Source organism: Lynx rufus, unplaced genomic scaffold, assembly GCF_022079265.1.
Source record: "Lynx rufus isolate CCGP_SWC_20201006 ecotype Redwood Valley unplaced genomic scaffold, mLynRuf1.p SCAF_19, whole genome shotgun sequence".
Lineage (NCBI taxonomy): Eukaryota > Metazoa > Chordata > Mammalia > Carnivora > Felidae > Lynx > Lynx rufus.
The window spans coordinates 28,662,239-28,688,726 of NW_025814833.1; the positions used below are offsets into that span (position 1 = coordinate 28,662,239).

Sequence of the window (26,488 nt, forward strand, 5' to 3'; positions counted from 1 at the left end):
TCTTCTGTATCCATTCATCCATCGACGGACATTTGGGCTCTTTCCATACTTTGGCTACTGTTGATAGTGCTGCCATAAACAATGGGGTGCACGTGTCCCTTCGAAACAGCACACCTGTATCCCGTGGATGAATGCCTAGTCGTGCAACTGCTGGGTTGTAGGATAGTTCTATTTTTAGTTTTGTGAGGAACCTCCATCCTGTTTTCCAGAGTGGCTGCACCAGCTTGCATTCCCATGTCATAGTATTTTTTAATGTTTGTTTATTCTTGAGCGAGAGAGCGACAGAGCATGAGTGGGGGAGGGGCAGAGAGAGAGAGGAAGACACAGAATCCGAAGCAGGCTCCAGGCTCTCCAGGCACAGAGCCCGACGTGGGACTCAAACCCACGAACTGTGAGATCCTGATGTGAGCTGAAGTCGGAAGCTTAACCTACTGAGCCACCCAGGTGCCCCTAATGCGTGTATTGTAACACGCTTTCCACAGATAGGACTTAACAGATTGCTCTGACACTGTCTCCTTGTCGTTTGGTTGAGAAATAGAACAACAGCTATCCTATATGAAATATTTTGCAGTTACCACAGTAATATTCTTGCCTTTCACCAGTTTAAAATTAAATCTTTTTTCTTTTTGATAATTTGATAATGTAATATGAGGTCTCCTAAGGGAATTCATCTAAAAGAACTCTTTATTTTAACAGGTTACCTTTGATCCAGAAGTATTTTTCAACATATTGCTTCCTCCTATCATATTTTATGCAGGATATAGTCTGAAAAGAGTAAGTGCTTTTGTATTTCATATACTTTGAACGACCTTAACCTCCATGGGCTTTTTCATCTTTGTCACTTCAGAAATAGGCAGTTCTTTCCAGGTTTCCCTCCCTTCTCTCCCTGCTGAAATTTATGCCTGCACAAAAATTCTTTCTCTTATTTCCTTTAATGAATAATGCATTTAATATTAGCAAAGCAGACTAGAATAGAAAGCCTTTTCTTTTTCAAATAATTGGTAAGTATTCTAACGCACTATAACTTTTTTTTTTTTTGTCAGAGACATTTCTTTCGAAACCTTGGGTCTATCCTAGCATATGCTTTTCTTGGAACAGCAATTTCTTGTTTTGTAATTGGGTAAGTACTTGAAGGTTAAAACATTTTTTATCCTTCAAATTATACTTTTTAAATAATGCATATTCAATTTTTGCGGTATTGTGTTCCTGAGTGTGTCTAAGGACCTTTTTCAGTAAAATGTATTCACATAGATATCAAGTTGTTTGAATTTTCCTTAAGGCCAAGGTATTACCATATTTAAATGACATGAGTTAAATTTGCAATTAGTCACCGAGTACTACAGTAGACCCATCTTCTTAGGATATTCTAACTTCTGTAACAGTTACTGTTTTCTCTAAAGTAGAAATGTGTTTATTGACCAGGTCAATAATGTATGGCTGTGTCACACTGATGAAAGTGACCGGACAGCTTGCAGGAGATTTTTACTTTACAGACTGTCTGCTGTTTGGTGCCATTGTATCAGCAACTGACCCAGGTATGTGTCCACGAGAGGGGAGCTTAAGTTCTTAAGTACTTACGGTACCATGTTTTGCCAGCAAAACGGTGTGTGTGTGATCCTTCCTTTAGGTGTAGAATTCATAAATTCCCATAGTATTATACTTTCCAACTGTGGAGGAAAAAACAAAATGTATGGGCCCTTTTGGCTTAAACATACATTTTGTTTTTATTTTATTTTATTTTATTACTTTTGCTCATTAGTGGTCCACAGTTTGATGCTATTTAGATGAGGGCTCTAAGGCCTTTGCTTCAGAAATTCAGGTTGGTTCTATCTTTAGTAATTGGGTATTTGGTGACTATGAACTAGATTAGTTAAAATGGGTAATAATAGTATATTCTTTCAAGCTTCTGGAAACCATTTCCTTAAAAATCTAATGTTTATATTCAACTATCTGCATTTAAGAGTAAGAAAAACAGTTTTTAAATGATTGTTAGAAGGCAGTTGTGTGGAGTACCTGGGTAGTTTAGTCGGTTGAGGGCCCTACTCTTGATTTCAGCTCAGCTCATGATCCTAGAGTCATGGGATTGAGCCCTACATTGGGCTCCATGCTGACCATGGAGCCTGCTCGAGATATTCTCTGTCTCTGTCTCTGTCTCTCTCTCTCTCTCTCTCTCTCTCTCTCCCTCTCTCCCTCTGCCCCTCTCTCCCACTTGCACACTTGCTCTATCTCTCTAAAATAAAAAAATAAAAATATTTATAAATATGTATTAAAAAAGAAGGCAGTTGTGCCTCTATAAGTGTGATTTGGCATCATTGGTGGGCCTTACTCTACATTAAAGGATTGGTTTTACAGCTATGAAATAGTTTTGATATGAGCACAGCTGGAGAATGAATGTAATTCTATAGAGTTAGTTTGTAGCTTTTGTGATACAGTACTGGTGAGCCTCACAGCTACATTCACATTAGGAATCTAGAGAATATGCACACTGGGGGCACCTGGGTGTCTCAGTCGGTTAAGCGTCTGACTTTGGCTCAGGTCATGATCTTACGGTTTGTGAGTTCAAGCTTGGCGTCGGGCTCTGTGCTGACGGTTCAGAGCCTGGAGCCTGCAACGGATTCTGTGTTTCCCTCTCCCCCCATCCCCCGCTCACACTCTGTCTCTCAAAAATAAATATTAAAAATTTAGAGAATATGCAGGCTGAAGACGTAGCAATGGGAACGTAGACTGCAGTTTTTGAACTCAGGATGCAGGGTTTCTTTTACTAGGATTTAGAACCTTGGCAGAGGTTTGTTCTGTTTTACTTTTTGCCCTTGTTCATTTACTGATCTACTTTAATTGTCATCCAGTACAATTCAAGGTATGATCTTAAGGTTAACTCTGAATTCCTGTGTTAACTGATAACACAGGGAATTATATTACAGGAAGTAGGAAAATATGTTCTCTATATGAGATGATTTTATAAAGCTCAGAGGGCATTTTAGAGAGGCGTTTGTGTAGTTTAACATTTTTAAAACTGAAAATCAAATTGCTCCCTTAAAGACAATAAAGGCTGCCACCTTACTGTTTAGAGCTGCACGCATTATCAGTGTGAAAATAGGATGGTTTTTGCAAGGAGCCAGTGGTCTCTCTTTTCTGGGTCCTTTTGCTTCGAAGCAAGGTCCTCGACTGCAATGTCTATGAGAAATCTGAGTCAATTGGACTAGCTACGTTACTTCAGTCTTCCGGTTTTGTTTTGGTTACAAAATATTGCCAGAATGGCTCTAGCGAAACTGTTTTGCTTATATTAAGTTGGACAGTTACATCTCTTCTGAGTTATATAGGCATTTGCCCCTATAATAATTCTGTTATTTTATAATTGTATGCTTGTTAGAAGGGTGAGCTGTAAATCCTCTTCTCAAAATTCTTCAGCACTGCTTTTGCCCTCCTTTTCTCCTCCCCTTGGTAAGCTTTTATCTCCATATATTCCAGATGAAATGGTTTGCAGTATAAACTACATCTTTTAAAATGGAAGTTTCCTGTTTTGTTGGTTGGCATTTGAAAGAGCTATCCCATCTCTGGTTATAATATTCTTTCATGTGTGCTCGGGTTTGTCTAGGGAGTGAGCTGTATGTGACTCAGCAATCAAAGTTATAATGCAACTTCAGTCTCATCTGATTTTCTAAGAATTCTCATAGAATTGTTGTTGCCTAGAAGAAGGATTTTTTTTATCTTCTCAAGCTGTAATCGTCTGATCATTGGCTTCTTATTAAATATAGAAGCTATAACTCTGGTCATAAATTTTATCTCAACCAATACCAAACTTGTGCCTTTCACTTCCTACTGTCTTGGCTAACCCAGTGTGCTTGAAATTTGCAAGTCAAATAGAAATGAGTTGTAAGTCTCCAAAGAAAAAAAGGAAATTTGCAGGAAGAGATGCTTTTCATAATACCCTTCTTCATCAAAGATTAATGATTGCCTGGTCTGTAAGAAATTTTGTGTATATTCTTTATGGAAAAGAAATATACAAGACAAGAATATTAGCATTTGCATGACACATGTAGGTCAACTCAGTCCTCCAAGCTAATTTCAGCTCTTTGTAAGATAAAGGAGATGTTGCAGGTACACAATTAGGGAAGAGAGAAGTATCGACATGAACTTACCTAATCTTTAATATGATAAGAGAATGTTTATTGGGATTGGATCCTAAGAGGTAGAGATGAATTTCTAAGTAACCATCATAATCACGTGTGGAGACGACTATGTTATATTTGTAATATCTGAATATTCCTCTGAACCTTTCTACTTGCTAGTGACTGTCCTTGCCATATTCCACGAGCTTCAAGTGGATGTTGAACTCTACGCACTTCTTTTTGGGGAGAGTGTCCTCAATGACGCCGTTGCCATAGTGCTGTCTTCGTAAGTGTTCTTTTTTCTTACTATATTCTGTATATTCAATGTCAGGGTACTAGGAACCACAAGTTACTTATTGAATAAAGTGCATTATGAATGCAGACATTTGAAAGAATGAGGCTTTTGTTTCCTCTTAAAGAAATACATACTTACAGACAACATGGAAAATTCCAGGAAGAAAAAGGAAGAAAAAATGATATGTCCTCCTCACACCAAAAGACAGTTATTATAAAGATTCAGGGTACATTGCCTTTTATTTTTGTTTTGTATCCATGCTATTTTTACACAGTTGTGATTATGGCGTGTATATAATTTTTTATTCTTTTTTTAACATTATAATATGAATGTTTCTCTTTAAATTAAATTTTGGAACAGATAATATATTTACTTGGTTCAAAAATCAAAACCGTATAGAGAGGTGACATAGAAAAGTCACATTTTTACTCCTGTTCTCATCCACCTGTCCCCCCAGCCCCTGATATGTAACCTTTTTTATTAATTTCTTGTGTGTCTTCCTGTGTCTTATACAAATGCAAATACACATATGAATAAATATTTTTATTTGCCTCTTAGTTCTTATTTTAAAAGCATGATAAATATGTTCTATACCTAGCTTTCTCTCATGCAACTATATCCTGGAGATCTTTCCATATCAATACAGAGAGTTTACTCATTCTATGTAGTATACTATGAACTGTATTATAGTTTATTTAATCAGTCTCCTATTGCTGGAAACTTAAGAGTTTTCAGTCCTTTGTTATCCCAAGCAATGCTGCAGTGATTAACCTTGAACTCACCTGTTTTATACGGACAGAGGTATATTAGTGGGATAATTTTCCAGAAGTGAGATTAGCATGTTAAACGGTAAATACATTTGTAATTTTTTTTTAATTTTTTTTAACGTTATTTATTTTTGAGAGACAGAGCATGAGTGGGGAAGGGGCAGAGAGAGGAGGAGACACAGAATCCGAAGCAGGCTCCAGGCTCTGAGCTGTCAGCACAGAGCTCGACACGGGGCTTGAACTCACAAACTGCGAGATTATGACCTGAGCCAAAGTCAGACGCTCAACTGACTGAGCCACCCAGGCGCCCCAATACATTTGTATTTTTGTTAGACATTGCTAAATCGCCCGTCAAAGAGATTATGCCATTTTGTACTTTAACCATTGAATTATGGGAGTGCCTGTTTCCTCATAGCTTCACCAACAGAATATTTGTCAAACTTTTGTATTTTTGCCAATTTGATGATTGAGCAATCTCTCGTTGTAGTTCAAGTTGTATTTCTCTTCTTTAACATAAGCATTGCAGAAACATTTGTTGATTTTCAGAAGTGCCAAATAATACGCTTTTTAAGGACAGTTATTGAAATGAGCAATATTTTAATCTACTTACAGAAATTACTATGCATGTTATTAGAAGTGTTTGCAGGTGAATGATTCTAAACCTCTGAGGAATTCAATCCTGCCAGCCCACTCCTACTAAGCACATACCTAGCCCTGTAAACAGTTGCCTTTACTCCAAACCATCTAGTGGGTGGAGGCCAGGGATGCTGCTCAGTATCCTTCAATACACGGGACAGCGTTCACCACCCAACAGATAATTCTCTGGCCCCAAATATCAATAGTGCCGGGACTGAGAAACCCTGGTGTTCTAACCAAGATCACTTTTACACTGTTAGCATTGAAATTAGTATCACCTACTCTTTTGTATTCTATCTTTTGTCATCATTTATGATAATAAAATTAATACGTTTGTCACAAAAATTTCAAAAAGTATTTGACTTAGAATGGAGAAAATTCCTGAAATTTCAGCTCTCAGAAATAACCACTGTTAAAGTTTTCATCCAGACTTTTCCTTTAGGATAATAAAATGCATATAAATACGTTAATAATTTTTAAACAAAAGCGTAGCACTAAACGTATTCTTCTATAACTTGCTTTTCTCATTTGGGCATTTTACTACATTAATAACTTCTATTATCCTATTGTATGGATACACCACAAATTTACCTCTCCTATCCCCTGTTAATGTGTGGTGTTTTCTAATACATTATTGTGAATGGCACTGCAGTGAACATATTTATGTGTAAATTTCTATGAATCATTAGGGATATTTCTGTAGGATATTTTTTAGAAGTAGAATTTCTAGGGGCGCCTGGGTGGCTCAGTCGGTTAAGTATCTGACTCTTGGTTTTGGCTCGGGTCATGATCTTGCGGTTTGTGAGTTCAAGCCCCTCATCGGGCTCTGTGCTGATGGTGTGGAGCCTGCTTGGGATTCTATCTGCCCCTTCCCCACTCAGGATAAATAAACTTTAAAAATTTTTTTAAAAAAGAAGTAGAATTTCTAGGCCAATGGATGTGACCAGTAAAACATTGAGAGAGGTGGTCCTATTTCCCTCTAAAAACAGATCTACTTTGAAAGTTGCACAACATGTAAAAGGAGCCGCGGGTATAGTAATGTAGTGTCCAGGAATGTAGCACAAGAAAATAGTCCAAAATTTGTAAAAAGTGTAAATATGCTCTTTCACATTTTTGTTTAGAGTAGCAAAAATATTAGAAGCAACTTTTAAATATCTAACAGTGGGGAAATGGTTAAACAAATCGTTACATCCATCTGGACCATTTTTGAAGTCTTAAAAACCATGGTTAGAGAGACTAATAGTTTATGTCATTGTCGGATGAAGAAGCAGAATTAAAAACCATATATTCCCTATAATTACAACTAAACATGAAATAGCACACATGTAACAAGTAGAGGGGAAAGAAATAGAGAAGGCAAATAAGACAGCTCTGTCAGGGCAGTAGAACGAAGGAATGATTTTCCCCCTCAATTGTACATTGTATTACTTTTAGGATTAACAAAAGTATTTATAGGGGCGCCTGGGTGGTTCAGTCGGTTGAGCATCCCACTTGGGCTCAGGTCATGATCTCACGATTCATGGGTTCGAGCCCTGCATCGGGCTCCGTGCTGACAGCTCAGAGCCTGGAGCCTGCTTTGGATTCTGTGTCTCCCTCTCTCTCTGCCCCTCCCCTGCTCACACTCTGTCTCTCTCTGTGTGTCTCTCTCAAAAATGAATAAACATTTTAAAACATTTTAAAGTATAAAAATATGGCTGCCTCAAGATAAAGTAATATTTGTGGAAGAGATGAGCTAGGATATCAATCCAGAGGCCAGTGTTTGACAAGAAAAAATAAGCCTCTCGTGTGTTCTCAGCCCACCATGCTTTCGTGTGTTCCTGTATATTTTCGTGATTAAAGAACAAAATCATGACTAGTGTGAGTCTTGAGTTTACATGAACGAATCCAGGGAAAGCAGTCTTAGGAGGCATGGCGTAGATATTTTTTTTTGTTCCAGCCAGCATTTTGAAAGCTGTCACCAGGGAGAAAGAAGATTGTAGCAGCAAGATTCTTTTCTCCAGCCAGCTGCTACATTTTCCTGTTCTTGTGTGGTCAAATCTCATTTATGGTGGTGAGGCCCTTTATGTATGGGCAAGATAGCATGACATTAGAGGCCATTTCTTATTTATTAAAATAATAATTTTTTTTTTTAATTTTTTTTTCAACGTTTATTTATTTTTGGGACAGAGAGAGACAGAGCATGAACGGGGGAGGGGCAGAGAGAGAGGGAGACACAGAATCGGAAACAGGCTCCAGGCTCCGAGCCATCAGCCCAGAGCCTGACGCGGAGCTCGAACTCGCAGACCGCGAGATCGTGACCTGGCTGAAGTCGGACGCTTAACCGACTGCGCCACCCAGGCGCCCCTAAAATAATAATTTTTTAACCTAACTGGGGAGGCATGAGAAGAACTTGGTATACATGGTGTAACAAGCCCATTTTTCAACCTTGAACCTTAAAACACACACACACACACACACACACACTGCAGTAACCACAGGGAGAATTCATTATATATTCCTAGGAATGTGTTTTTTCTCCTTCGTCTCTTTGACATGACTTATATGATATCTTTGAGTCTAGACTTTTTATAAAAACCCTCGGACCTCAATTAACTGAGATGAGAACTGATTTAGTAATGGTAGGTACTCTCGCCAGACACCTGCTGGCAACAGTGATTTTCTCCGCCATTTCTGTTGGGCGACTGTTCTAAAAAGAAGCATTTTTAGACCAGGTTTGGACTGTAGGTTCAAGATGGAGAGCGTCTCCTGTAATTGTCTGTCTTAGCTTCTTGCAGAATGACTTTTCTTTCAGAAGTTTGAGGTGGAGATCCAGCTGGGCAAGCTAAAAGTACGGTCAAGTGGATTCAAATTCCTTGGATGGACTTTCAGGCCCATTTGCCTGTAAAAGTCCATTTCAGTGAGTGAATGGATGTTAGGCATAGGGCCCATTCTGGTATTCTAAAAGTCGACAGGGAAAACAAAATGTGACCTGGTTGAGTACTGAACAGTATTGAGCAGTATTCTTTATATTCTTATCCCTCTGCTGGAAATAAGTGGAATTTTTCATTAGTTTCTTCACATTAGTGTGTCAGGGCTTGTAGGCACTGAGTGCTAGTAAGTCTTAAACAGAGTCCTGAAAGAATAGTGCTGCACAGGATGTTGTCGCTGGAGGAAAAGCCTTGGTGCAACTTCATATAGAGGACCGTAAAACATTCTGTCCCCTGAAAATGTCATTTACATAAAAGCGGAGTTTTCTTGCTAGTTGCATCCACCACAGGGCATTTTGGTAACCTTTTGTCCTTGTTTTGGCAATTCGAATAGAAAGTTTTTGTCCTCTCCCCCACACCCCCCACCCTGACCCCAATTTCATCTTTCAAGCTCTACTATACCAGATGATGTATTTATTTATTTATTTTTATTATTATTTTTTTTTACATTGTTTTTAAAGTAAAACCTGCTTCTGGAAGTAAAAACAGTCACTCTTTTGTAGCTCAATAGTGGCATACCAGCCAGCCGGAGACAACAGCCACACCTTTGATGTCACAGCCATGTTCAAGTCCATTGGGATTTTCCTTGGGATCTTCAGTGGATCTTTCGCAATGGGTGCCGCTACTGGCGTGGTGACAGCTTTAATATCCTTTTATTAATTTTCCTTGTTAACCTAACAAAGTGGTTGAATACTGTATTCCACGGTCTCTCCTAATTCCATAATTGTCACTGTGTTATAATTATTAACCTTATAACCAAGTACTTGGCTTGAAAACGTTAGGCAGTCATCTTTTCCGATAGATAAATAAAGGAATTTCATCGTTTTGCATTCAGCTCCATGCCCTCAAACTTTCACTAAAAAAGTCTAATTAGAGACAGTGACCCCTCCAAGATTGTAGACTAAATTGATATAAGGTAAATATATTTCACAGAGCCTCGGAGTATTCTGCACTACTCTTCATTTGCTCTTTGTTGAATAGGACGAACAGAAATGTGCGACCACGATGCCTATTGAACAAAAGAGGCTTCCTGGGTTTGGACAGATGGGAGTTCATCTCAGCTCTTAACCGATTTTAACCTTCTGTTCCAGAGTCTTTGGCATTGCCACCAGTCTGCTACTGGAAATGTTGGGCAAGCCATTCTTATGTTCATTCAAAAAACACTTCCTGAGTGCCTCCTGCATGCCAGATGCTACGCTCTGGGCGTCAAAGATGGACAAGACAAATGTGGCCTCTGCCTTCCTGGTGCTTCCTGTATAGGAGCACCGACATTTCGCCTGTGGACCTTTAGTGTAGGAAGGTGGCAGGTGGGGACAGCAGGGAAGATGAGTGGGACTAGATGACCTCTAAAGAGCTTCCAGTTCGAGAACCGTAAGATATTTTTATATAAAACAAATACTCTTTGGGGCACCGGGCTGACTCAGTCAGTAGAGCGTGTGACTCTTGATCTCAGGGTTGTGAGTTCAAGCCCCACGTTGGGTGTAGAGGCTACTTAAAAGTAAAATCTTTTTAAAAAATTTTTAAATCTTTATTTACTTTTGAGAGAGAGACAGAGTGTGAGCAGGGGAGAAGCAGAGAGAGAGGGAGACACAGAATCCGAAGTGGGCTCCAGGTCCCGAGCTGTCGGCACAGAGCCCGACGCGGGGCTCAAACTCACGAACCGTGAGATCGTGACCTGAGCCACAGTCGGATGCTCGATCGACTGAGCCGCCCAGGCGCCCCAAAAATAAAATCTTAAAAAAAAAAAACAAAAAACTTTTTTCAAGGATCTGTAAGTTTGCTCTACTTCAGCTTTGTGCTGGAAGGGACTCGTCTTACGGCTTTTTACAGGTGAACTGAGGCACAAAGAGACAGTAAGATGTTCTGAAGGAGGAGCCAGGACAGATCGTATCACTGCCCCATTAACGATCTCCTTGAGGGTAGGGAGTATATCTTGTTAGGCATCTTTTTGTTGTGGTACACAGTTGTTGAAGCGAATGTAGACTCCAGTCTGAGATTTGTCACAGGCCTACACAGGCCCTTCTCCCCTTGACTAACAAAATACTTTTGAGATTAGTGTACATGGGTGACGTGCCTCAGTTGCTTCATCATGGACTACTCTGCATCACAGAGGTGCTGGGGGATCAAATGAACATGAGATCTCATGGAAATGCCATGTACTGAGCGAATGTAAATCGCTATAATTACGGAAGCTGTCTTGCTTCGGGTTGCAGATTTATAATCAGAGCTGGCATGTTGTGTGTCTGCTCTGTCACTCCCGTCTCTGCCTGTCCTTTATGATGTGGTTTCCGGCAAGGCATGCGATACCCATAAAACGATCGGATTGACAAAACTGCGGCTTCCTCACGGAAGCAAAGACTGCTGACTCCTCAGTATGACGCTCATTTTAAGAGTTCCTTCGCTTTGGTGCCTCCTTATTCTGTGACTTTTGTGTTAGACCGGAGAACCCTTCTTGCGTGGTTGCCTTGCTTCGACTTTTTCTTTTTCTAGTCGCGCTTCTGTATCACGAGATCTTGTTATCAACCTTGACGGTCTTACGTGACAAAGTTCACCAAATTACGGGAGTTCCATTTGTTGGAGACAGGCTTGTTCTTCTTGATGTCCTGGAGTACTTTCCTCTTGGCTGAAGCGTGGGGTTTCACAGGTAGGGTCCTTGCCCCTTTTCATTGTAAACGTTCACAGGGAGTGACTTTAGCAGTCATTTTTTTTTTTTTTCTACCTGTGGGCAGAGCTTCTAGTATTGGAACAAACTCGTTAGGGTTGGGATTTACGCAGTTACTTCATGGTATAAAAAGAAAAGATTTTTAACGGAAGTGGTTCCTCTTAACAAAGTAAGTGACAACTGGAAATTCCAACACTGAGCATATGATCTTCTGTGAAGTAAAAGCCTCACTCTGAAAGTCGGGAATTCTCCTTTGATGTGAACTTGGAACTTGTTGTCTTTATAGGCGTGGTTGCAGTGTTGTTCTGCGGCATCACACAGGCCCATTACACGTACAATAATCTGTCCACAGAGTCTCAGCATAGAACTAAACAGGTAAGACAAACTTTAGTTTGTGAATAAACTTTTCCTCCTTGCAGCGAAACAGAAGTCTTTTTTTTTTTTTTTGTTACTGAAAAATCATCTTTAGTTGGTTCCAAACAATGCCTATTCATTTCAGCTTCTCTCACTTTGACTCTGGAAATCGATGGGGGTTGAAGGGTGGCAGCTCTTAGGGTAGAGATAGTTCAGCAGAAAAGCGAGGGGCCATTAGTATCGTGGCTCCAGCGATCAATTAGCTTCCTTTCCTTGTTTTCCTAAGAGGAACGTTTTGGAAGTTCGTTCAGGTCTGACTAGAAGTACCTCCGGGTGATAGAAATAAGGTTCATTTCTGATCCGACTGGGTCTGCTGCCGGGTGCCCCAGAGAAGAGAAGATCGACTTCCTTTCAGGCACTTCACAGCCGCTGTGTTTCCAGGAACGTCAGCTACACCAGTGCTTGGGTTTCCCATGGTACTGAATGATCAGTTGTGCAGGGTACCTGAAGGGAGTTCTAAAGGAAATAGACGTAGGGTTTTCTAGTCTTACGAAGCGTATGGAACGAGTGGATGAACAATATGTAATGTCTGGAATAGAAACATGCCCGATTATGGTTATATCGAGAAATCGAAGCTTTCCGTTTTCCCAAATGATTAGAACACAGTGAGATTACCCGGGAAAGGACTCCTCTGATAAAGCAGGAGCAAATGCCCTAATTCTTTTTTTCTTTCTTCTGGAGCCAGAAATGTAGCATATGAACCTGTGCTTTTTTCTAACTCCTCAAGAGATTAGACTTTTCTTCCCCAAGCATATACACTGGGGCTACAGATCCCTTTTACAAATTCATTCACTTCATTAAGTGTAGAGAAGAAAATCAGCTGGGGTATTTGGCATTTTTTTCTAGACGATGAGGTGGGGAATTCAGAAACAACAAGGCAGGAGTTTCCAGTCTTATTGGTGATATGAAGCTTGTATAGCAGTAAAAAAAATCCCAGATTAATAGAACTTCTAGATTCTGTGTTTCAGATGATATGTCCTACAAGAGGTCAGAGAAGTGGAGAGAGGGTTTGAGGCCTGAAGAGGCGGGAAAACTATCAGAGAAGAAATGGTACACCTAGAAAGATAGGAAGGATTCAGAAAAGCCTAGAAAAAGCATAAGCATAAGAAAAAAAAAACCCACAGGGAAATAATACCAGCAAAGGTAGAAACAGAAAGTAGGTAACGTTAGCGAATGGAAGCAGCGAAGTGTGGCCCCGGGGGTTGGCAGTCAATGACCAGACCTGCCTGTAAGGTCTGTGAGCTGAGGATGATGTTTACATTTCTCCAGTGGTTGGAAACAGATCGAAAGAAGAAGATTTTGTGACACATGAAAATTATATGGAATCCAGATTTCGGTGTCCACTAGTAGTTTTCTTGGCACACTGCCACACCCTTTTTTTTTGTTTAAACATGTAGTCCGTGGCTGCTTTTGTGCTTCATTGGCAGAATTGAGTGACTGTGACAGGGACCGTGTGGCCTGCAAAGCCTCAAATATTTACTTTCTCTTTGGTCCTTCCCAGGAAAAGTTTGCCAACCCTTGGTGTTGTGGATTAAAACAGAGATTCTGTGTTGTTCCAAATCCTGGTTCCAGTACTTGCTGGCTGTGTGACAGGGGCAAGTTACATAACTTCTCTGTGCTTCAGTTTTATTATCTTTAAAACGAGGATAATCATAATACCTAGCTCACGGAGTTGTGAGATTAAAACAAGATAATGCTTGTAAAAGTCGCAAGCATAGTACCAGGCGCATGATAAAAACTGTCTCAGCTATTAAACTAAAAAAGTTTAGCTTGGTAATTAAGCAAATGAGTAACTAATAATAATAGTATATTAAGTCATTTAAAGGAAATTAAATACATACTTACTTATTTCCATTTTTAATTCCCATTTTTCAAGAATGAGGCAACTCCGGTTTAGAAAGGTTAACTTGCCCGGAGCTACACAGCCAGCTAGTGGGAAAAGCAGGATTCGAGCCAAGGCATTTTGACCCCCGGGCCCATGTTGTTACTTAACCACTACCCTGTTTAGTGGGCCAGAGGGCTCACGTTCAAGAGCAGTGGTAGATAACTCTGATGGACCGAGGGATGTGGATTACAGAGGGCCTGGAATTCATTCAGTCGGCAAATCTTGAATCCCTATCGTGTCAGTAACACTTGACAGGCAGTGGCGTGAAGTGGTGGGGGTGGGCAGGCAGCAGGGGAGGGGACAGAGCATGTGGCTATAACGCGTAAGCCCCTGCTCCCTAAATGAGGGCTAAGACCCACGTCAAAAGTGAAATCACACGAGGAGGTGATACAAGACTTGTCATGAAGCGTTCAATGCCAAGAGAAGAGAATTTGAACTAGATATTCCAGCCTAAAAGAGGGAAGGGTCTTCAAACTGCCATGCTGAGGGAGACCCCCTGGGTGAGGGTGCAGGATGGGGGTGTCAGGGACACAGTCAGGGGCCCTTTGCAGCAGTAGGGGCGGGCAGTGATGAAAGCCAGAAAGACAGACTAAGGCAGTGGCAGGGATGGCAAGGAACATCCCCAGAGAACACTTCACAAGGTTTGGAGAAGGAAGAGGAGAATGACTGAACATGGGGATTGGGCAAAGGAAGCCAATGGAGGGACGTGCCGAGGCGACATTTCTGGCTTTCTCCGTGGGACCAGAAATGTCGTGTCTACGTTTGCTCCCCTCTGAAGCACATATTTTGGGGATGTACGTGGGCTTTACCTAGGGGAAGGGTCTGCTTCATTATCTTAGTGATAGTCATGTTTTCAAATGACGTAACTTAATGCACTTACTGGACTAACCTTTTAAAATTTCGTTTCAGTTGTTTGAGCTTCTCAATTTCTTGGCAGAGAATTTCATCTTCTCCTACATGGGACTGACACTGTTCACCTTCCAGAACCATGTCTTTAACCCGACATTTGTAGTAGGTGCATTTGTATCCTTTGTTATGTGTTCTATTTTGAAAACTTGTTTTCACTTGAGGCTTGCGCTTGTTTTCTGGAGGGGTGGTTGATAAGAATACATTTAAATATATGAAATTTTCCTCTGAGTAAAACGAATAAGGATTTCGACTCTTGTTCCTATTCTGTATTCCATTCTCTCTTCGTTGTTGTTGAGTGCACAGATAACACAGGTCAAAATGACAGAAGGAAGTCCCCGCCCATCCCGCCAGTCCCCCAGAATACAAGTGTCCTCTGTCATTGAAGGAGAGAGAGAAAGAGTGGGTCCTGAGGAAGAGTTTGCGCTCTGCTCCCTAAGGCAGTGGTCGCAGGAGGGTGAAAGGCCAACGGAGGCTGCTTTCTTCTGTCTTAGTCTCTGTCCCTGTCTTTAAATTTTTTTTTTCAACGTTTATTTATTTTTGAGACAGAGAGAGACAAAGCATGAACGGGGGAGGGGCAGAGAGAGAGGGAGACACAGAATCGGAAACAGGCTCCAGGCTCTGAGCCATCAGCCCAGAGCCCGACGCGGGGCTCGAACTCACGGACCGCGAGATCGTGACCTGGCTGAAGTCGGACGCTTAACCGACTGCGCCACCCAGGCGCCCCTGTCCCTGTCTTTAAAAAGCAGTCGAAATGGAAAAGCTGAGTCCATGAAAGCGAGTGCCAGCCTCGGGAGAAAGCAGGTGAAAATGGAATCTAACACATGTGGAGAGGGGTTGGCCTCCAGAGGGAGGAGGCACAGCTCCACCGTTGTCCCAGGGGAGGACAGGGCGTGTAAAGATGGCTGCCGTACACAAGTAAGATGGCATTCCTGTCTGCTGGCTTCTATTTTTATCTGTGGAGTAGGAGGTGGAAGCACCTGCTGAGAAGGAGGTAGGAGCAGGTGGCCTATCAGTTTTCTGTTGTAGAACAAATTAGCCTAAAATTTAGCAGCTTAAAACAACAAATATGTATTACCTCACACAGTTTCCGAGGGTCAGGAATCCGGGAACAGCCTAGCTGGGTTCTGGCACAAAGATCTCTTGCGAGGTTACTGTCTCGCTCTGGGCTGGAACTGCACTCTCTCAGGACTTGACCGAGGGTGGGGGATCCTCCCCAGGCTCACTCACATGGCTGTTAGCTGGAGGCCTAAGTTTTTCTCCAGGGACTTCTCCATGGGACAGCTCACAACATAGCTTCCCCCAGAGGGAGAGCGTCAAGATGGAAGCCAGAGTGTCTTTTATAACCTAACCTAGGAAGTGACCATCATCCCTTCCACCTATTGGTCACACAGATGGACGCTGATACAGTGTGAGCAGGGACTACACAGAGGGGCGAGTACTAGGAGGCAGGGATCATTGGGAGCCATCTTGGAGGCTGTCTTCCACAGGTAATAGGAGTTTGGAGGAGATTTGGAACTAGTTATAGAGAGTGGGGGAGCGAGTGAGCCAGTGAATTGACCAAAGAAATGCTGTGGGATTGCTGAGCGGTATTAAGGACCCATCTGGGTTTGAGGAATAGGTAACTGACAGTGGAATCAGTCTGCCCTGTTGTACTATTGTGTCCTGGAGTACTTGGCCGGCAGCATGAAGAAGACTGAGATGGGTCCTTGCAGGCTTGGGGTCTAGTCCAGTGACTACAGTGAAATCCCAGAGAGGGGCAGATGAATCCAGGGTATAGGGAAGAGTGTTATTTTTTAATTTCTTTTTCTTAAGCTTATTTTTTTTTTTTATTTTGAGAGAGAAAGAGAGCGTGAGTGGGGGAGAGGGAGAGAGAGAATCCCAAGCAGGCTCCGTGCTGTCGGCATGTAGCCCGACTCAGGGCTCGATCTCACAAACTGTGAGATCATGACCTGTGCCGGAATCAAGAGTCGAGACACTTAACCAGCTGAGCCACCCGGGCGCCCCGGGAAGAGTGTTAATAAGATGTGGCTGAGAATGGAAGTAAAGAGGAGAGAGGGCTGGACTGGTTGTTTGAGGGAAGAGTTGAGAACTCTTTGCGTGGGAGGTCCCAGGGAGGTGGGGGAACCATCCGAGTGGGATAGATAAACAAACATGGAAGCAGAGAGTGTGGTTGGGGGTGAGATGTTTGCATTAGTGGTTTCCAAAAGAAATAGTTTTAAAAACTTCAGAATGAAGTTTCTGCCAAAGAGATTAGCAGAGGGGCGCCTAGGTGGCTCAATCGGTTAAGCGTCTGACTTCGGCTCAGGTCATGATCTCACGGTCCGTGAGTTCGAGCCCCGCGTCGGGCTCTGTGCTGACAGCTCAGAGCCTGGAGCCCGCTTCAGGTTCTGTGTCTCCCTCTCTGCCCCTCCCCCATTCATGCTCTGTCTCTCTCTGTCTCAAAAATAAATAAACATTAAAAAAAATTTTAAAAAAACAGAGATTAGCAGAAACATCTTTTAAATTAAGACTTTAAGCAGCATGTCTGTGAAAGTGAGGTCTTACTGAAATGCCATTCTGGAGTGTTTTCGTTTTCTGGGAACGAACTTCAGGCAAAAAAAGAGAAAACCCTATAAATAAGAGAAGAACCCTAGCTGGAAGACTCCCATGAGACCAGTATAACTTCCTATCCTGCCAGTCTTTGAGAATTTTTTGAGCAGTCAAGTGGCTTGATCCACTATACTTCTCCAGAAACGAGGCTAAATATTCTCCATAGGTTTCTGAGTCTGTTAGGAATTCCGGTTCCTCGGTACAAACGCCTACCATGAACATTGACTTTTACCGGGAGAGAGTTGTCCTCTTGCTGGCTATATTAGTTCGGATGTAGGTTTGGTTTTATGTGACAGTGACCCAAATTAACCCAGGTTGAAGCAAGGTAGAAGTTTCTTTCTTTCTCATGTAAAAGTCTGAACTGGTGTGGCAGCTCTACCTCACAAAGTCATCAGGGACCCACGCAGCCTCCTTGCAACCATCCTTGGGGAATTGCCCTTTCTCTTAGGGGCCAAGGTGGCTCAGCCCTGTGTCTGCCGATTCTTTTTAAGGACGTGACCCAGGATAGGTACACATCATTTCCACTTTAACATCCATTGGGTTACACTTACCTACAAGAGAGGCTGGGAATTACATTCTTTATCTAGGTGCCCGTGTACACACATGAAAATTGGAGGCGGAAGTGAGGAGTGTCTCCTCCTAGAGAGGAAGGGAAAGATAGATATTGGGGATAAAACTAGCAGTCACTGCCATGTTGGCCCACATGTTATTTTGTGTTTTCTTTTTTCAAGGAATCACTATTTTTTATTTTTTAAGTTTATTTATTTATTTTTGAGAGAGAGAGAGACAGACAGACAGACAGACAGACACTGCACAAGTGGGGGAGAGGCAGATAGGGAGAGAGAGAATCCTAAGCAGGCTCAAACCCATGAAACCATGAGCTCATGACCTGAGCCAAAACCTGGAGTCAGATGCTTAACTGACTGAGCCACCCAGGCACCCCACGGAATCGCTATTTTTAATGGTCTTTGTACTCTAGAGTAGTTTTAGATTTACAGAAAAATTGTGAGCATAATACAGAAAGCTCTCATATACCCCATGCCCAGGTTCCCCTGTTATTAACATCTCACATTAGCATGGTGCACTTGTCACAGTTCGTGAACCAATATTGACACATTATCATCACCTGAAGCTCATACTTTATTCAGGCTCTCAGAATTTTTCCCTCACGGCCTTTTCCTCGTCCAAAATCCCATCCACGATGCCACATTTCATTTAGTTGTCATGCTTTGTTAAGTTCTGGTCGACCGTGATGGTTTTGCAAACTTGTTTTTGATGATCCTTGATAGTTTTGAGGGGCTACCGGTAAAATGTTTTGCAGGGCGTGTCCCAACCAGAATTTGTCTGACATCTGCCCCGTGATTAGCCTGGGGTTGTGCATTCTTTGGGAGGAAGTCACAGAGGTAAGGTGCCCTTCTCCTCGCGTTGTATCAAAGGTACATACTTGCAGGCATGTTAATAATGTTGGTGTCAGCCTTAATCACTTGATTGAGATAGTGTTGGTCAGGCCACTCCACTGTAAAGTTACTCATTTTCCCCCTTTGTATATCGTACCGCTTAGATGGAGTCCATCTCCTCAAGGAGTTCTTTCCATGGGGTATTTATCTGTCCCCCTCCATTTATTGTTTTCTTGTCATTTATATCAGGATGGACTCAATGATATTTATTTTCTACTTTGGGTCATGATACATTACTACTTTCTAAAATTTTGTTGCCCAAACTGTTCCTGCTTTGGCCATGTGGAACTCTTTCAGTGGGTACTTTGTCCCTTTGTCCCCTTACCACCATCGTTATGTGTTTTGAATTTTTTTAAGTTTATTTAGTTTGAGAGACAGCACATGAGCAGGAGAGGGGCAGAGAGAGAGGGAGAGAAGAGAATCCCAAGCAAGCTCTGAACTGTCAGCATAGAGCACAGTGCAGGGCTCGAACCCACAAACCATGAGATCCTGACCTGAGCTGAAACCAAGAGTCGGATGCTTAACCGACTGAGCCACCCAGGGGCCCCGAAGTTTTGTTTTTTGTTTTTTGTTTTAAGTAGGCTTCACACTCAGCGTGGAGCCCAACACAGGGCTTGAACTCACAACCCTGAGATCAAGCCCTGAGCTGAGATCAAGAGTCGGATGCTTAACCGACTGAGCCACCCAGGCACCCCTTGAACACTTCCTTACTTCCTAGGGAAGGTGCTTCAGACTCTTCTTGTATATTTTCTGCCCTAGCCTTGAATCAGCCATTTTTCCAAGGATCCCTGGCTCCTCTTATTGGGGAATGGTATTAGATATCAGGATCTGGGCTGTAGTGTATTCAGTGCCATTGAGGTATCCTGGCTTCTAGGCCCTCTCAGCTGACACAGGGAGGAAATATGTATGTATATGCTAGCTGCTATGTGTGCGTATATCTATAAATACATATGTCTGTTAAGCTAAACGTAAGTTCATACTGATGTCTCCAACTCTAATCCGTTATCACATGCATCATCCTGGCCGCCTCCTCTTGACTGATCTGTGAACTCCGATTCCAATAGTGAGAAGCCTGGCTCCCACCATTGGAGACCGAACTTCTGAAGATGGTCTTTCACCATCTTGAATGTGTAGTCTAAATAGCATTAATGGTAAAAAAGAAATTTGCCTTAACCTGTTAATTTTAGGTTGCTATTTTCTTGGGAAGAGCTGCTAATATTTACCCCTTGTCCCTCTTACTTAATTTGGGTAGAAGAAGTAAGATTGGATCAAATTTTCAGCACATGATGATGTTTGCTGGTAAGTTGTAACTTTCCCTCTCTTAGCCTACTCCCAAGAAGCCACTCACCACACATATGCCAACTTGATTTTAAATGGAAATGATGTGCTAGTAAGATGAGACTCCCTGAAATGTGGAAGTCGCAACCTCCAATAGAAAATTCTTTTTATAGTGTCCGATTCCCTTCTGTGAGAGTGTTTTTCTGGTTTCAAATTGCTGGTTCAGAAATACAGCACATGTAGTGGAGAAGATGAAGATTAATGTATTTTCACACAAAAACCTGTTATGTATTTACGACAGCTGTATTCACAATTGCCAAAATCTGGAAATAGCCCAGTGGGTGAATGAATAGGCAAACTGTAGGATGTCCATGAGGCCACGGAGTGCTCCGCGGCACTGAAACACCAAACCGTGGATAAGCACAACATGGACGAACCCTCAGGGCATCGTGCAGCGTGGAAGAAGCCAGTCTCAAAAGGTTACATTCTCAAAAAAGACAAAAGCGTAGTGATGGAGAAATAGCTCGGGGGTTGGCAGGGGTTTGGCAGGGTGACAGAGAGGTTGGGCTAAAACCGTGTGGCCCCAAGGAATTCGGGGAGGGGGTTGGTGAGGGCGACGACACTGTTCTGTGTCTTAGTCGTGGTCGTGGCCACACACTTTGATGCCTCATCAAAGCGCATGGGACTGTACACCAGAAAAGAGTAGATTTTAGTATATGTGAACTTAAAAATAAAATGTTAACTATTAGTAAAAGGTCAGGGCATGTCAGTATCATCTACTAATTCTCTTTATCTGTGTATGCTTCGTATGTTCATGTAGTTGTTCACGTGCTTCTGAGTTCTCAGAATGTGCTTTATTTCTCTGAATTTATGAAGCTCGCGTTGGTAATGAGTTATCGAAGGAAAAGACCTCTTCCGTTCCCTTCTAGGCCTCCGCGGCGCAATGGCATTTGCTTTGGCCATTCGGGATACTGCAACTTACGCACGCCAGATGATGTTCAGCACCACGCTTCTGATTGTGTTTTTTACTGTATGGGTATTTGGCGGCGGCACAACTGCCATGCTGTCGTGCTTGCATATAAGGTAGGTAGCGCCTGGGGACCTCATTTGCAGTTAAATGATCATTCGGGGGGTTTTTTCTTTTAATTAGGAGAAAATTCGAAGCTTTGACGAATGTATGAGGTTTTATTTCTTTCCTTTAAAAAAGTATACAACGTAGTACAGAGAAAATGGGAAATGGGCAAAAGAAAGTTGTTCACACTTCGAGGGATGTCCTTCCAAGATCTCTTGCTGTGCATTATGTATATATATTTTTTAACAAAAAAGGGGCAACGCTACAGGGATTCTTGTAAAGTGATTTTTAACTGTAATCTAGCATGGACATTTATGTCAGTAAATATATTTACATCATAATTTAATGGCTGCATACATCATGAGCTATTTAAACAAATCCCTGTCTTTGGACTTTTGCATTGTTTCTAAGATTTTTCTAGTAGCATTAACATTTGAGGGTTTGCTATTAGTATTACCATTAACAGTGTGAACGTTCATGAACGCATACACCAATATGCATTTGTTTGATCATTTCCTCAGGATCCATTCCTAGGAGTGGAGTTGCTTAATCAAAGGATATGCATATATTTAAGGCTTTTGACCCATATCACCCGATCAAATCAAAACTGTTTCTTCTTATCTGCAGCCTGTGAGACAGTCCAGTTTGTCCCAACCCTAATCAGTCCTAGACATTATCTTTCTTTCTCAACTTTATGATCACCACTGTTGCTAACCTGACAACCCAAGGCCAAGATTGTGAAGTGTTAAATGCATACTCATTAATGTATTCAGTTGGAAAGCTCCCTGTATCTCAAGAGTTCTGCATTGTTTCCATGGATACAGCAGCCTGTGTTGCTAAAGCTTTTGTAGATTTTAGTTCTGTGTTTGGCTGAAACTTCATAGACCCTCTACTGAGCCTCTAGAACATGTAGGGTTCATTAGAGAAAACAGCACTTCACATTTTATAAAATCTCTTCTCCCTGTTTTTCATTCTATTATGCCTTTCTCTTTTTTATTTTATTCTATGTTATTTTTTTAATATGAAATTTATTGTCAAATTGGTTTCCATACAACACCCAGTGCTCATCCCAACAGGTGCCCTCCTCAATGCCCATCACCCACTTTCCCCTCCCCCGCCCCCACCATCAACCCTGTTTATTCTCAGGCTTTTTTAAAAAAATTTTTTTTATCATTTATTTATTTTTGAGACAGATACAGAGCATGAACGGGGGAAGGTCAGAGACAGAGGGAGACACAGAATCTGAAACCGGCTCCAGGCTCTGAGCTGTCAGCACAGAGCCTGACAGGGCTCCAACTCACAGACCGTGAGATCATGACCTGAGCCGAAGTCGGACGCTTAACTGACTGAGCCACCCAGGCGCCCCTATTCTCAGTTTTTAAGAGTCTCTTATGGTTTGGCTCCCTCCCTCTCTAACCTTTTTTTTTTCCTTCCCCTCCCCCATGGTCTTCTGTTAAGTTTCTCAAGATCCACATAAGAGTGAAAACATATGGTATCTGTCTTTCTCTGACTGACTTATTTCACTCAGCATCACACTCTCCAGTTCCATCCACGTTGCTACAAAAGGCCAGATTTCATTCTTTCTCATTGCCACGTAGTATTCCATTGTGTATGTAAACCACAACTTCTTTATCCATTCGTCAGTTGATGGACATTTAGGCTCTTTCCATAATTTGGCTGTTGTTGAAAGTGCTGCTCTAAACATTGGGGTACAGGTGCCCCTGTGCCTCAGCACTCCTGTATCCCTTGGGTAAATTCCTAGCAGTGCTACTGCTGGGTCCTAGGGTAGGTCTATTTTTAATTTTTTGAGGAACCTCCACACTGTTTTCCAGAGCGCCTGCACCAGTTTGCATTCCCACCAACAGGGCAAGAGGGTTCCCGTTTCTCCACATCCTCGCCAGCATCTATAGTCTCCTGATTTGTTCATTTTGGCCACTGTGACTGGTGTGAGGTGATATCTCAGTGTGGTTTTGATTTGTATTTCCCTGATGAGGAGCGACGTTGAGCATCTTTTCATGTTCTTATGCCTTTCTCTTAAACATTCTAAAGACCAGCCAGCCCTGAATCACACTTTGAATGTTGTTATTTTTGTCTTTATTTCTCTTTACTATTCAAACTCCTTTCTTCCCATTTCTGTGCTATTATGGCATATAATCGAAAATAATGTTCTTGTAATTCTGATCATGACTTCAGGGAAGCCCTGGCATTTGTTGAGCACCGGCTATGTGCCGGGCATTGTGCTAAGTGCATTTCACATATTTATCTTATCACAATACCTCCATTTTGCAAGTGAGGAAATAGCGGCTTTAGAAGTTTCTAAGCTGTTCAAGGTCATACAGAGAATGAAGTAGCAGACAGAGAAGCCTCCAGTCTCACCTTTCTCGTGGACTGGGCTGCATTGAGAAATGAGGGTGTTAAATTTCAGAAGGATTAAACTCCTTTCTTAAGAGCTTGTAGGTGAAGATTTTTCCTTATTCTACTGAGAAGAACAAAATTAAATATAAGATAATTTATGAAAAATAATGCTGTCCAGTAGAGTCTCAGTTCTCTTTCCTGACTGACATCCACACAAAATTACCCATGCTTAACCCCCCTCCAAGAAAAACACCCTTCTCCTAGAGTTGAATCAATCTCACCAGCTCTGCAAGTGCCTTGGCCCATCTTGCCTGGCCCGTAGCATAGTTTGGCACTTAATTATATGCATGGCCTTACAGTCTTAGATTAGTTCTTTTTATTGTTGTTTTGGGGTCTTATGACCTCTTTGTGAGCAGAGGCTGGATTTTACGTTTCTTTTCCCTCCCCTGAAATGTTTCTAGTGCAATTTTGAGGATGCTGATAAGTCTTTAAAGTTTAAGATTCATGCAGGCTTAGATCTGACTCTGGGTTCTTGCTCCTTCATTCGCCAATTCTATGATCTTGGGCAAGTTCTTTAACCTTTGTGAGCCTCTGTTTCCTCATTTGTAACGTGTGTGTGATGGTACCTGCCTCCTCCAGGGTTGTTGTAAGGATTCAGTGAGCTAATGTCTGTAAAGCTCCCAGCACAACATTTCAAATGTACCTTTTATTCATTCATTTGATTAATACCAATGGATACCAACCATGTGCCAGGCACTGTTTTAGACTCTTAGTGGTTCTCGGGTGGGGGGAGGGAAGGCATTTGGCAATGTCTAGAGACATTTTCGATTGTCACAATCCCAAGAGAGGAGGCTGCTCCTGGCATCTCGTCGGCAGAGGCTAAGGATACCCCTTAATGTCTGGTAGTGCACAGAGCAGCACCCCACAACAAACAGTCATCTGGGCTGAAATATCAGTAATGCAAAGGTTAAAAGACCCTGCTCTGGAGGGAGGGATATAGTGGTAGCAATAAGATAGAAAAGGTCCCTGGTCTCATGGAATCTATACTTCAGCGGGAAAAGACAGACAATAAGCTAGTAAATGAATAAATGAAGAAAACAATTTAGATGGTATTAAATACTGTGACGGCAAACACAGTACTGTGATAATGACTGGGGATAGAGTGAACTTTATACACAGAGGTAAGCTAAGGTCTCTCAGGTTCCATTTGAGCTCAGTCTACCTGAATGACAGGACATTGAGAGTTAAACAGTAGCGGGAAGAAGAGTGGTCCAGGCAGTGGGGAAAGCAAGTGCAAAGGCCCTGAGGCAGGACAAACTTTGCCTGTATAATGAACAGGAAAAAAGCCCACATAGCTGGAAATAGTGATTGATGGGTAGGTAGGAAATGAGGTGGGCAAGACCCTACAGGGGCAGGAGTTGGCAAACGTGTCCTGTAAAGGGCCAGATAGTAAATATTCTAGGCTTTACAGCCCATATGGTCTCTGTCTCCACTACTCAGCCCTAGCGTGAAAGCAGCCATAGATAATATGTAAATCAGTTGCGATGGCTGAGTTCCCAGCAAACAGGAGGCATACCAGACGTGGCCTCTGGGCCGTAGTTTGGGAAACCCTGCTATTTGGTCTTGTAGGACATGGTGAGGAGTTTGGATTTTTAAATCCGGTTGGAAATCGTGTAGGATTTTAAAGCAAGGGAGTGACATGATCTGTTTTACGGTGTGAAAGGATCACTCCGGCTGTTGTGCAGACAAAGGGTCCTCAGTGAGCTGGAGCCAGCCAGCCAGCTTATCCCCGTGTCCTTTCAGGTAGTTTGTGACAGTCACACTTGGCTCCCTGTCATTTCCCGCACACACTTGGCACTCCTCTGTCTCCGAGCCGTTGCTCCTACTGTTTCCTCTGCCTGGAATTCTCCTTCACCCCCAGGAAATAGCACAGCTCAGAGGCCTCCTCCCTTTGCCCTCTTCCAACGGAGCCACTCTTCCTTTCGTGTGCTTCCCGCGGGTATCTCTATGACAACGCTTATTTGGGTCGGCCTCGTGATGACAGAAGTGCTGTACGAGCTGCTGTTTAGTGAGGATGAAGTGATGCATCAGATACCTTTAAAACCTTTAGATACATTTTCTCATTTAATCCTTGCATCAACTCTAAGTGGTGGATATTATCCCCATTTTCCAGGTGATAAACTTGGAGTTCATTGGACTGCATAACCCAAGTTCACACAGCTAGGAAGGGGCCGAGGCCAAACTGGAGCCCAGCTCTCCTTGATTGCAGAGCCCTTGGGGGATTGCGCTCTAGTTATTTCTGTAGCCCCCACTAGTCTGTGAGCTCCTTGAGGGAAGGGGCTGTGTCTCATTCGTGTCTATGCCCTGTGCCTAGCACAGTGCCTGGCAGATAATAAATGCTCCGTAAATGTTTATTACACTGACCTGGCTTCTAGTAACATTCTGAGTGTTACAAATGTGCTATCTCCAAGACCACTAGATGTCACTTTATGTACACAAACGGGTCCAGAGTTTAATGTGGCTGAGAAGGTATTAAACAGCTTCTGGCCATTTAACACAGAAGAACTGAGCCTTTCTTTGAATTATGAATCTGGTCATGGCTGTCCGTTTTCAAGTACTTGACCATGATTCACTTGCCTTCCAGATGAGGTCTTGCATCATTTTCCTCCCTTCGGTGTGTCTGTATTCTGAGATGCTCCTGCTACAGCTTCTCACACTGCTGTTTTTTCTGTGTTGTCTGTAGTAGTGACCTTAATCGATAAACATTTGAGCACCTATTGTGTATCAGGTACTGTGCTAGACTCTGGGGATACAGAGATGAATTGAGACATGGCCTTTACCCTCAAGGAGCTCACAGTCTATTTGGGGAGACTGACAGGTAAATAATTATACTCTACTGTGCTAAGCGTTCTAATAGAGGAATCTAGAAAGTGCTGTAGAAGCATGGAGGAAAGAATGATTCCACCTGCAGGGGTTATAGAATGATTCGTTCGGAATTAGAAAAAGTTGTTGGGAACACATGAAGGGCCACGTGTTTCAGTTAGAGGGGATGGCCTGAGCAAAGGCACGGAGGCTTGGGAGAGGACAGGGGCCA

General features: G+C 42.4%; 1 protein-coding gene across 4 annotated transcripts in view; it reads left to right on the forward strand.

Moving 5' to 3' along the window:
- The window catches only part of SLC9A6 (solute carrier family 9 member A6), a 53,006-nt gene that overhangs the window by 11,747 nt on the left and 14,771 nt on the right, over positions 1-26,488 (forward strand). For 3 of the 4 annotated variants that reach the window (XM_047082002.1, XM_047082001.1, XM_047082003.1), the window contains 10 exons: positions 697-774; positions 1,044-1,120; positions 1,423-1,535; positions 4,290-4,395; positions 9,277-9,418; positions 11,312-11,417; positions 11,722-11,810; positions 14,644-14,757; positions 19,877-19,988; positions 20,897-21,050. In XM_047082002.1, the coding sequence (XP_046937958.1) occupies positions 697-774; positions 1,044-1,120; positions 1,423-1,535; positions 4,290-4,395; positions 9,277-9,418; positions 11,312-11,417; positions 11,722-11,810; positions 14,644-14,757; positions 19,877-19,988; positions 20,897-21,050 (1,091 nt within the window). Of the gene's footprint in view, positions 1-696; positions 775-1,043; positions 1,121-1,422; positions 1,536-4,289; positions 4,396-9,276; positions 9,419-11,311; positions 11,418-11,721; positions 11,811-14,643; positions 14,758-19,876; positions 19,989-20,896; positions 21,051-26,182; positions 26,273-26,488 lie in introns of all 4 variants that reach the window. The other variant, XM_047082004.1, reaches the window with a different exon arrangement.